A 12,557-nucleotide genomic window follows, 5' to 3' on the forward strand; every position below is an offset into this window, starting at 1 on the left:
TTTCCACATTTGCTCTGTAAATTATGCTGTTTTGTTTTTTTTCTTTTGGTTGATTGTTTGGGTGATTTCGTTTTTTTGTTTGTTTTTTTGGACTGATGTTCAGGGTTCAGCTGTCAAGACTTTGCCAACGACAGTTTTTCAGTAATGGCCTTAACCTTCACAATCTGAAAAAAACAAAAACAAAAAAAAAAAACCCCGTCCACCTCTATCTACAGATCACATATCATTCATTCTATGGCAAAGACCTTTCAGATATATTTATGGATGTCAAGTATTTATAAACTATTAGAGAAAAACTTAGTTAATGCCAATATTTTAAAAATGTTTTAATCCGAAGTATACAGTAATGTACTAGTGTTATTTTATAACCATTACTCCTCAGAGACATATTGAAAGTACCAACACGTTATTTTGTTATCGCAACACGTGAGCGGAATTATGTCACAGACTGGAGGATAACTATGAATAAAACTGTTTGGAAAACTGAATATACAGTTGTTGTGTTTTTTGGGGATGTCTTTAGCAGAGTTATGTATGTGCATATGTGTATGTGTGTGTGTGTGTGTGTGTAAAAGATGTGGTTGGTTACATCATCTCTTTATTCTTGTTGGTATCATCATTTTACAAGCCAAAAAAAGGTGTCTTTATAGAAAGAAAATGAAACATCAATTCTGTAATGCTTATTTATCAACTAAACGTTGAGACTTCTGAACACATTCACTTGTTCTGTTGATAGAGGAATGTTTAAATCTCTTTCTAGCACAAACTATAAGGCTATATCACAATTTATTCATCTCATTTGACAGACCTCTTCTGGATTTCTGTCGTAGTAGAAAGTGATCAATAGTAGTGTGTATAAAAAGATATCAAGAGTTCAATGAAAACCATATAGATGTGAAATATCAATATGCAGCCAAGTCTAAACTCACAGCCAAATCTCCTAAACCCAAAATTTTCGAGCCACAGCCATGTAGATTGTCACCTCCTCAGTCTCAGCCAATAGTGTGGTATTAAAGGCCCTCCTGAAACGCTCTGTGAAGACCATCTCAGGCTGAGAGCAGATTTTGTCAGCCCAGATCAGGCTTGTGCCTGGTTGGCAAAAATGACGCATAGCAACCAGCAGCTTGTCGTGGAGATGGTGCTGGTGGACCACGTCAGCTACCATTATGTAGTCATAGCGATAGGTGGCATGAGGGAAGGATCGCACTAGGTCATCATTGTAAGACAGTGCTTCCACTTGTGGTTTGTACTTGCAGCGCCCCCTAGTGTTCCAGTACAGGTTAGTAGACAGAATGGCATGGACCCCTGGTATGTCCACAGCTGTCACCCAGGCACCTATAGACCAAATACATAGCACAGTGCAGAGAGGACAACATAGACGTGCCTTATCATCACAGTCTAACCCTTAAGAAGTCACTTATGCGTTCGACTCACCTAACAAACTGGCCACAATGGACACTAAACCAGTGCCCGCTCCAAGTTCCAACACAGCTTTATTTCTCAGATTGATCTGCTCCGGGTTGGACTCCAAAAACCTACAGAGAGCCACTGCCTTAAAGCAAAAAGAGACAAAGCTTGCTCTTCATAATTAACTCCAGAAAACAAAGACAAGTTTTCAAGAAATTAAATCAGCCTTTTTGTATAAAGTCGATTACTTAAGAGTAATACTCACTGCTGACTTAACTGTGGCACCATAAAAGTCATGGGACTCATTGATTCTGATCTCATAGCCAACAAAATGTTCCCTGCACATCTTTGTGTGTTGTCCAGTCTCCTGCGTCTCTAACTGGGCCATCTTGTCTGTTCTTGTGCCCTCTGACCTCACTATGCAGAGGGACACACAGAACAGTATAGACTTATTGTTTGCTGAATTTCCCCACTACATGTGAAAAATGAAAATCTCACTTAGGCTCATGAGGTTAGTGGTTTAAAAATGTACGCATGTGAACAAGATATGTCAAACACCCACCGTCAAAGTCTTGTGTTACTTGATTGTTTGATTGCCACCCAGAGGAGTTCTGCTCTTTGTTAGTTGCTTCCTTCCGATAACCATCACCTTCATGCATTATCTCATCCCATTTCCCTGGATTCTTTTTGTCTACACCCACCTTCTCCATTCTGTTGTCCCTTTCTTTACTCTGTTTCTCCTTTTCTCCCATTAAAAATTCTTCAGATTCCTCCCCGTACTCCTGCGAAACTGGCTCACGATCAGTAATGTCCACAACAACATTTTGAACCCCATCATTTTCTGTCTCTTCTGTAATTTTCTCTCCCTCCATTTTCTGCCTCTGTGCAGTCATCCTTGAATTTCCACAATCCAGTCTTTCCCTCTCTTCTGCATAAGATACGTTTTCAAGCGTTGTCTCTTCCTTTGACTCTTTAGCTGTAGCGATACTACTTTTATTTTCCATATGGTCCTTTTTATTTTTCTTGTTTTCCTCCTCTTCCTCTTCCTTCTCTTCCTGCTCTTCTACAGTCTCTTTGGCAAGGTCTGTTTCCTCCTTTGAGGCTCTTGCTGTGGCCATGTAAATCTTTACTTCGTCCAGTTCTGTCAGCAGTGTGGTGTGAAAAGCTTTCTTGAAGTTCTCAGTGAAAACCAGATCAGATGCATAGCGAACTTTGTTGGCCCAGATCAGTGTAGTGCCTGGCTGGCAAAAGTGTTGCATAGTAACCAGAAGTTCAGAGAGGAAATCATGGTGGTAGACCACATCAGCTGCCAGAATGTAGTCATAGTGATGGGTGGAGTGGGGAAACCGTTCCTCAAGTTCATGACCCCATGAGAGCTCTGCTACCTGAGGCATATGCCTGCAGCGGCCCCGAGTGTTTCTGTTCAAGTTACATCTCAGATTACCCAGGATCTCTGGAAGATCTGTGGCAGTTACTCTGGCACCTGAGGGGAATTATGCTGCTCAATATTGACACGAGTGTTTTCCTTAATTGTAAAAATATGTATCTTGGCCAGACTTACCTAACAGAGTTGCTACAATTGAGAGTAGGCCGGTGCCTGCTCCAATCTCCAGCACTGACTTGTCTAGTAAACTGACCTTCTGTTGACCCTCTGATGTTTCCAGGAAACGACAAAGAGCCAGTGCCTGCCAAGAAAGACTTTATAGGATCAGAACCAAACAAATTATTATCAATTCCTATATCAATAACGCCTAAACAATAGCAAAATCATTGATGACATGGTACAGTTAATCATGGAATTTTAAGGATGTCCTCTGGACAAATTTGGGAAAAAACAAAACAAAACCAAACAAAAACTTCTGTGGCCAATCAGAGGGACTCACCGCTGGCCATATCATGGCGCCATAAGAGTCAATGGACTCTTCGATGGTAATCTTTTCACCAACGAAAGTGTACATTTCCCTGCCTGGGATGGAGTAGAGATGTGGTACCCAGACTCTCTGATAAACTTGTTGTTCATATGTCTCTGAGTTGCTAGATTCAGATTCAGCTGAAAGGAAAAAAGATGTATGAACACTTCTGTCCTAAAAATGATTAAGATAATTTCGATTAACAGAAATCTGTTTCAGTCCTCTATTACAGTTCTTCTCTACTGTTGCTATACCTTGCTTTTCAAGCAGATCCTCTGTATTGTGTTCCTCAGATTTGTTTTCACCTCGGTCTTTCACCGGATTCTCTTTGTTATTTTCATTTTCAACCTCTGCCTCCTGCTCCTCTTCCTTCTCCTTCTCCTCTACCATCACTTCTGCAAGGTCTACTTTCCCCAATAGATTGTACTCTTTTTTATCTTCTTCATTTTCAACCTCCTCCACCTCCTCCTCTTCCTCTTCCTTCTCTTCTACAGTCACCTCTGCAAGGTCTGCTTCCTCCACGAAATCGTCCTCTTTTTCATCTTTTTCATTTTCATCCTCCTTCGGCTCCTCTACATCATCCTCCTCCTCCTTCTCCTCCTGCTCTTCCACAGTCCTTTCTTCCAGGTCTGCTTCCTCCTCTAATGTTCTTGCTGTGGCCATGTAAATCTTTACTTCATCCAGTTCCGTCAGCAGTGTGGTGTGAAAAGCTTTCTTGAAGTTCTCAGTGAAAACCAGATCAGATGCATAGCGAACTTTGTTGGCCCAGATCAGTGTAGTGCCTGGCTGGCAAAAGTGTTGCATAGTAACCAGAAGTTCAGAGAGGAAATCATGGTGGTAGACCACATCAGCTGCCAGAATGTAGTCATAGTGATGGGTGGAGTGGGGAAACCATTCCTCAAGTTCATGACCCCATGAGAGCTCTGCTACCTGAGGCATATGCCTGCAGCGGCCCCGAGTGTTTCTGTTCAAGTTACATCTCAGATTACTCAGGATCTCTGGAAGATCTGTGGCAGTTACTCTGGCACCTGAGGAAAGATTATGCTGCTCAATATTGACACAAGTGTTTTCCTTAATTGTAAAAATATGTATCTTGGCCAGACTTACCTAACAGAGTTGCTACAATTGAGAGTAGGCCGGTGCCTGCTCCAATCTCCAGCACTGACTTGTCTAGTAAACTGACCTTCTGTTGACCTTCTGATGTTTCCAGGAAACGACAAAGAGCCAGTGCCTGCCAAGAAAGACTTTATAGGATCAGAACCAAACAAATTATTATCAATTCCTATATCAATAACACCTAAACAATAGCAAAATCATTGTCGACATGGTACAGTTAATCATGGAATTTTAAGGATGTCCTCTGGACAAATTTGGAAAAAAAAAAAACTTCTGTGGCCAATCAGAGGGACTCACCGCTGGCCATATCATGGCGCCATAAGAGTCAATGGACTCTTCGATGGTAATCTTTTCACCAACGAAAGTGTACATTTCCCTGCCTGGGATGGAGTAGAGATGTGGTACCCAGACTGTTTGATAAACTTCTTGCTCATGTGTCTCTGAGTTGCTAGATTCAGGTTCAGCTGAAAAAGAAGCGTTCGTATGAAAACTTTAAAATGATAAAGCTGCTCTCACTTAACAAATGCAATATTAAGACTTGATATTATTGCAATTTCCAAATTTCAGCACTAACCAGATATTTCATCTCTTGTTTCCATTGTTGTCGATTCCACTATGGCGCAGTTCTCAGTGTCATCTTCACATTCAAGTGCCTCACCATCATCATCTATTTGCTTTATTGCTATTTCTGTTGTGGTGTGCCTCTCATCTTCTTTTCTCTCTTCTTCCTGATATCCCAATTCTTTCTGCTCAGCCAGACCCTCTTCTACTTGTTTATTTTCGACTGACTTAAGCTCTTTATGTTCCTGTCCATTTTCAGTGTCTTCGTCCTTTTCTTGCGTCATTCCCACCTTCTCCAGTTTGCATCTCCAACGTCTCTTATCGTTCTCCTCTGTTATTGTCTTACCTTGGTTTTTAATCACATCCTCCATGATGGGGATCTCTTTTTCACTTTTGCCTAGTCCCTCCAATTTCTTCTCATCTACCGACTCTTCCTCCGACTCTTCCTCCTCCTCTCCTTCTTCCACAGTCTCACCAACAAGTTGTGTTTCCTCATTTGATTCTCTTGCTGTGGCCATGTAAATCTTCACATCGCCCATCTCTGCTAGCAATGTAGTATTAAACACTTTCTTGAAGTTTTCTGTGAAGACCAAGTCAGACTGAAAGCGGATTTTGTTGGCCCAAATCAGTGTTGTGCCTGGCTGACAAAAATGCTGCATAGTGATCAGAAGTTCAGGTAAGAAGTCATGGTGGTAGACCACATCAGCTGCCAACACGTAATCATAGCGATATACTGAATGGGGGAAGGTTTTCTCTAGTTCATAACCCCAAAACAATTCTGCCACCTGAGGAGTGTACCTGCAGCGCCCCCTTGTATTTCGGGATAAATTGCACCTCAGATTCCCCAGGACGTCACTTATGTCAGTTGCTGTTACCCAGGCACCTAGAAACCAGTTGAACACCTTTACAGAATTGATTCAATAGTACAAACAATGCAATTAGTATTGGCATAAATGGCTAATACTCACCCAAAAGACTGGCCACAATGGACACAAGTCCAGTTCCTGCACCAATTTCCAACACTGCTTTGTCCAGCAGATTCACCACATTACGACTGGCATCTAAATATCCACACAAAGCCAGTGCCTATAAGGTGTTTGATGAAGTTAGTTGTTAGGACTGTGTCACTGTGACTATGACTGAACATGTTCATAGTATGTGTTCTGTATGAAGACAGCATTTCATGTGTTGTCTCACCGCTGGCCATATGGTGGCACCAAAGGAATCGAGAGACTCCCAGATGCTGATTTCATGACCAACAAAATAATGAATCTCCTTGTCAACCCTGTAATAGAACTTGGGCTCCCAGGCATTCTGACACACTGTATTTATAGTGCCTGCACAACAAAACAGGAATACAAAATACCTGTTTACAAATGAGGCAGTCCATACATTTTTCTATATCACATATACACTCTTTCTTCTGTATATACCATTATTCTCCTCTTTCTCCTTTTTCTCCTCCTCCTCCTCAACTTCCATGTTGTCCTCTTTCACCACAAAATCGCTTCTCTCTCCTGATCCCTTGGATGTGCACACACCCTCCATACAAATAACTTCTCACTTAGCAAACATACACAGTCAAGAGACAGAGAAGACAACAACAGTATTCCTTATTCAGATTTTATTCATCCACTCATAAATCACTGAATTTTACATGTCAACAAGTTAGGTAAAGCCAAACCAATTAAGAATTTGGGAAGACATAAACGTCAAATGCAACTTATTTTGACCTTGCTCAAGAAAATGGATGCATGCTTCATGTTTTTTTAAGAAACGTTATCTGATTCTGTAAAAACAAAACGAACAAAAAAAAAAACCCTCATCCAAAAAGTTTCAGTTTCCGCTGAAGTCCTAGTTTGTTGGTTATACTCACACAGATAATAATCTAATAGAGCTGTTGTGTCATCTACAGAGTTCATACTATATTCAAAATCTTCATATGAAACCCTTGGCAGTTCCCCCAGCAGATAGCAATGGGTGACCACACCCTACCTGCATAGATAAGACCTGCACACACCTTCTGGATTCCGTAGCTCTGCTTGAATATTCTGAGCTGAGTGTTCCAACTGCATCCTTATGCTTCTCCCTGACAAGGTTATAGAGACAGAGCATCCTGTAAGACACTCCCAACATCACCCAGCTCCTGGCTATATTTAGAGATGGTCACATCTTTGGTGGGGTTCTATTTCAAGAGGCTCTGTTGAGGTTCTGCTTGCTTAAACAGGTTTGTGATAAAAGATACAATCACAGATCAGATGTGATGTTTGGAACTAAGTCAAGATGACAGTTTGGTAGATATCTCATCAGAGGAGATAGCCTGACTGTATATGATTTTTCAAAGATTCCCTCAATGCAAACATGACAGACTAAACGCCGGTGGCGCTCAGATATGAATGCATTAAAGGACCCACAGGGAAAAGACTGTTTTCCTTTCACATCACAGAAATGATATAATCTGAACAATAAATAGATTCTTAAATGGGCATGTTAATGTATTATTACAGACATATTGTTTTTTAACCACCAATAATATCTCAGGTGTCATGGAGACCAAATCAGGATTTTTTAAAAGACTTTTATTTTTGGCCGTAGTATCTTTGATCTTGAATGTGCTCTCAAGATTGATGATCAAAAGAATAATGGACTTTCCAAACAAAGTTCTCCATACTGGTTGACTGGTCCAGACAAATAAAAAAAAAACAAGAACTTCAAAACAATTTAGTGTTAATATTATGTCTGGGTTTAAGGGCACAGTCGTTTTTATTATTTATGATTGTTTTGATAACTATGAGGCCAAGGAACAATAAATATGTCATTGTACCAATTTTGTTTTCACGACTTTAACTAGGCACTGCAAATAGCAAACAGAAAACTGGTAACTAAACTAACAGAAGGACTGTCTCTGGTCCCCCGATACAACCACAACACAATGTTTTGTAGCTGCACTCAAATGGCTGGTATGCATGCCCTAATTTGCTTCTGCAGTGGGGAAATTCAATATAACTGGCATTGCCTTGCACTGAGACCATATGAGTGCAGTTAGTTTGAGGGATTAGCTAACTCTGACCACCAGTCAGTTACCCAAGCTTTTAAAATTGTTTAGGCATCCTCTCCTGTTTCCTTCATCAACAACAGAACCCTCCGAAACTAATGACCACAAAAAAGTTCCTCTTAGTCAAGGGTCTGGCTATGCAGATCCCCCTGTATTCTGTGGTATGTGATTTCCTAAAAAGTATCTTTAATCTTATCTCTTCTACATCATCAGATGCATAATTTAGAAATACAGCCTATTAAACTGGTTTGGCTCAGATTGTCAGAGCAGTAGTTATACGTAAATCCTGCGACAAACCTTCCATAATGCCTCAGACTTCAAATGTTCTTTTTTTATTTTAAGAATTTTGTTTGTTTCAATTCTCAGCGTGAATAATACACATGTGGTCTGGCTCACGATGTACTGTTATTAGCACGGACCTAGTTGCCTTCAACGCATGACGCATGACATCGCATCGGATGTCATTTCTTGAAATCATTCCAAGCTTATCGATACAATGGAATCCAGACAGTCCGTTGGTCTGGAAATCCACATTACAGAGCATGTTGTTATCATGTCAGTCCTCACAGCAGTTAGTCATGCTTCAGAAGCGTCTGTCAAATACATAGCCTACAGAAAACTTGCTGAGAAAACGCGTTTTTCTAAGATGTAAAAACCTGACACTGAAGAGACTGCTATACACATCCCAGTGAGTTAAATATGGCATTATGCATGTCATTTTGTTATGCCTGTCATGTAACTGAACCTTAATAGCTCTGGGCACCGTTTCCAGACATCCAGCTCCCACTCTTAAAGGAAGCGAGCGACTGGGTCACAGCAGGTAATCTGCGTAAAGCACGTAGCGCACAGAGTGTTTGAAAGATTGATGATTGTTTACTGGCATAGTTTACGGCAGAGGAGCTGTTGTTGACTCAGCTGCATACAACAAAGCAAGAGTTAACAGGCACTGCTGGAGAATGCTCGACATATGAGATAATACCTGCTTCTTGCCACGGTCCATATAAGTTGAGAAAACAACGTTTACTGACGTCTCAGCCAGCTGGTGCACTTTCCATGAAAGATTTGGTAAACATTAATCCACTGTATCGTGTATTTCTTTTTTCTGACTTACTGTAACCTCGTCCCATTCCATTTCACATTCGCCTTTATTGCTCTGTGCATTAACCATTGCTCAGGGTTAAATTTGTGAATGGAAAGTTTGTCGAAAAGTATTCGCTGACCCTTTATTTCATGACGATGACATAAGGATGAGGTTAATGAGTACCTGCTTGAAAATGAAAACTTTGGCGAAATCTGTCTTTATTTTCCTTCAGCGCAAAAGTGACGCGAAAAAACCTAAAATGTCAGCAATGTAGGAACGGACACCTGAATCACACACTCCACAAGAACTCCGCATATTGCAGAGAGGTGGAAATTACAAACTCATTTTCATGAAAAGCCTGACACTAAAACTAATTTAAATTTTTCTGCCAAAATTTGTGCTGTAGTTTATTATTGTTTGCTATGTGGCATACGATTGTGTTTATGTGTTTGTTCCCCCTAAACTTCTGTTTAAATGAGATATTTTCTTAATAGTTATCAAATTTATTCAATCACGATAGCTATGCTTGGGTTATAAACCGAATGTTACGCTCAGAGCTCAAAAGCTGCCGTGACCCGGATTCGAACCGGGGTTGCTGCGGCCACAACGCAGAGTACTAACCACTATACGATCACGGCGCGCCACCACTCAGGGTACACGTGTCAGGAGCAAAAGAATACCCGTCAATTTGTCGCTCCAAGCAGTAAATGCTAAAAAACTGTCTTTGGGCCTATGTTTATGCTATACACCAAACTCGAAATCCTTATTCTGTGATTCAGTCCCGTGTCTTGGTAGATGGGGAATGCTATTTTCTTTATTTTATTCAACCAAAAAGTGGTTTGAGTACAGTCGGCCACAAACATTTGTGACAAGCCTTTACAAGTGCTACGTGTGGTCCGCATTTCTAACTTGGAGGGTCGTTTTATTGCTTGTACCTGGTGGATGTCTCCTTTGCATGCGGCTCAACATGCATGATCTCCAAGGGCTGCGAGACTCCTCCCTTGAGGATAGTTAAATTAACCGTAAATTAACGACTAAGGGCAGTTTAAAAATAACTGCCATCTATATGTCAACATACCTTGTTTCACGAATACAATAGTTCTTTCTTTGGTTCACCCTGGCAGTGGGTTCGTAGTGTTAGGTCTACAGGAATTCGTAATTTGCGTGAGATAAGTTTAGCATGTGGTGGAACAATTCCCCAAGCCTGACTTTTTACTCTCTTAACGAGGCGTTGACGTTGCTGATCTTATTGATACTACACACCTTTAGGATAACTGAATAAAATTATGTTTGAAAATTCAGACTCAGTTTGGTGTCAAATCCTCAATTTAATTTTTGAGAAAAACAGAAGGTCTTTCTTTTTGCCTCACATGTAATTAACTTTCAAAGCCACTGTTTAAACTATTTACGCTACATCTTAACAGCGGACGTGATAAGCTTCAGAGCTACGTTATGTCCATAATTTCTGATTTAACAACTCTTTTCTATGAAACAATATGCATATCTGCATAAATAATAAATAATTATTTTTGATACCTGGTGTTTGATGCACAGGTATACTGCTGTTGTTGTTTTGTTTGTTTTTTTAAATAGAAAATTCAATACTGTTCCCAAAATTCTTACTCATTTAATAAAGGTGCATTTTTCTTTTGGGACCATTACAAATAAAGACCACTAACAATGTTGTGTGAGTTCAATATTAACGACAAAAAATGTAATATTAAATACATACATACACAAACTTTCCATGATAAAAATAAATGGCTCCCCATTATCATAATGATGATAATTATGGGAAGAGTGCCTGGGTACTTTCTTATAGAGGTATTATATGTCTAACAAGTTTAGGTCAGTACAATTTAAAACTTAAGAAGTGTCTTAAGACATCTTGCATTTTACATATGCTCTCAGTACCTGTGTTTTGTTTTTTTTCAGACTCTCTCTCTCTTTCTCTCTCTCACTCACTCACCTAAACATGCACTTTATCAGAAAAGCCACAGTTTATAACAAGAGAGACTTCACTTCAAGAATTTTCATCTCACACACACACACACACACACACACGCTGTGTCAAGTCTCATGCTGCAGTTTCAGAGCAGGCGAGAGCGCTTGGCCTTTTTCTTCTGGCTCTGTATAACTTAATACAGAGGCTAGGGAGGTCATAAAGTTCTTCCAAATGGAAATGTTTCCGAAAACGGTCCACAAATCGGTTCTCGGGGTCCAAGCGAAACCGCATGGCCCATAATATCTCTGTGTCATCGTGGCACAGGTGCAGGAAGGTGTCCATCAGCTCGTTGAGGTAAGGGTGGGCGTACACCACGTCGGCAGCAAAGATATAGTCGAAATGGCAGGAGGCGCGCGGGAAACGCTCCTCCAGCTCCTTGCCCCAGGTGAGCTCCCTCACCTGAGGCTCGTGGCGGCAGCAGCCCCTGGTGTTCCGGCTAATGTTGTAGCGCAGGTTCCCCAAGATGTCAGGCAGGTCTGTGGATGTCACTTTAGCACCTGGAGAACACACATAGAGAGAGAGAGAGAGAGAGAGAGAGAGAGAGAGATACAGAAAATAGAGACGATGATTTAATTGAAACTGTACTCACAGGGCAGAAACTAAATTTGTATTGGGCCTCATGAAAAGAAGAATCAAACAGAACATCATTTAGACAGAAAAAAACAACAACAATAACAGTCAAGAAACTGACAGATGGTCCTGTAATGAGGAAAGCACCAAGAGGGAATCTAGATATTTGGCAAAACTTTAAAGATGAATTCCACTCAGTTTGATTCCACTGTGCCACTCTCTGGCAGAGGTAGAATGACCGTGAATGGGAGTTAATGGAAGATTTAAGAGAGACTCATCAGTCATTCCTAAATCAGTTCATAAATGAATGGCATTGACCAATGAGTATACCAACGTAGCAAAGTGTGCTCTTTTGAGTATACTAATTTTATTGTGAAATTACTCCACATTCTAGACAGTGTTGCATTTTCTCTGTCACATGTCACAATCAGAACAAATGTTTAAGCCATTAGGGTCTCATTAGCATATCCTTCATCTTGGTCATACACACCTAAGAGACTGCTCACTATTGTAACTAGACCTGTCCCAGCACCAAGTTCTATCACATTCTTGTCCGTTAAGTTGTATTCCTCACGATGAGTGTCCAGGAAGTGGCACAATACCATCGCCTTAGAGGACAGTCACAAAACAAAACAACCGTTAATATTCATTTGGTTTCTCTACGGTATTCAGCTCAATTGGTTGGTGAAATTTAACCATTACCGATGGCCACAGCACGGCTCCATAGACATCAGTGCACTCTTTAATTCGTATTTCCATGTTGGCGAAGGTGTATCCTTCCCATGTTTCTGTGGTGATGAGAGAGGGAAGGAAATGCCTCTTCATAATGGCGGCTGCTAACTCTGCATCTGG

At 40.7% G+C, this 12,557-nt stretch overlaps 3 protein-coding genes and 1 non-coding gene across 4 annotated transcripts; all 4 read right to left on the reverse strand.

Annotated features, from left to right (window-relative positions):
• Positions 1 to 940: 940 nt before the first annotated feature.
• On the reverse strand, positions 941 to 1,795 carry LOC115816017 (protein-lysine methyltransferase METTL21C-like). Its single transcript, XM_030778988.1, has 3 exons — positions 1,673 to 1,795; positions 1,435 to 1,552; positions 941 to 1,335 (listed from the first exon to the last, which is right to left on the reverse strand). The coding sequence occupies exons 1-3, from the start codon at positions 1,793 to 1,795 to the stop codon at positions 941 to 943; spliced, it is 636 nt and encodes a 211-aa protein (XP_030634848.1).
• Positions 1,796 to 1,856: 61 nt separating this feature from the next.
• Positions 1,857 to 6,476, reverse strand: mettl21ca (methyltransferase 21C, AARS1 lysine a). Its single transcript, XM_030778990.1, has 12 exons — positions 6,428 to 6,476; positions 6,192 to 6,331; positions 5,963 to 6,080; positions 5,008 to 5,877; positions 4,731 to 4,897; positions 4,425 to 4,548; positions 3,930 to 4,345; positions 3,705 to 3,800; positions 3,291 to 3,491; positions 2,969 to 3,092; positions 1,970 to 2,890; positions 1,857 to 1,879 (listed from the first exon to the last, which is right to left on the reverse strand). The coding sequence occupies exons 1-12, from the start codon at positions 6,474 to 6,476 to the stop codon at positions 1,857 to 1,859; spliced, it is 3,249 nt and encodes a 1,082-aa protein (XP_030634850.1).
• A 3,220-nt stretch (positions 6,477 to 9,696) lies between these two features.
• On the reverse strand, positions 9,697 to 9,768 carry trnah-gug (transfer RNA histidin (anticodon GUG)). The gene has a single exon. It is a non-coding gene; the product is annotated as a tRNA-His (tRNA).
• Positions 9,769 to 11,207: 1,439 nt separating this feature from the next.
• On the reverse strand, positions 11,208 to 12,557 carry mettl21e (methyltransferase like 21e). The gene is made up of 3 exons (XM_030778991.1): positions 12,408 to 12,557; positions 12,196 to 12,313; positions 11,208 to 11,632 (listed from the first exon to the last, which is right to left on the reverse strand). The coding sequence occupies exons 1-3, from the start codon at positions 12,528 to 12,530 to the stop codon at positions 11,208 to 11,210; spliced, it is 666 nt and encodes a 221-aa protein (XP_030634851.1). The 5' UTR covers positions 12,531 to 12,557.

The sequence above is a fragment of the Chanos chanos genome, chromosome 7 (assembly GCF_902362185.1).
Source record: "Chanos chanos chromosome 7, fChaCha1.1, whole genome shotgun sequence".
Taxonomy (NCBI): Eukaryota; Metazoa; Chordata; class Actinopteri; order Gonorynchiformes; family Chanidae; genus Chanos; species Chanos chanos.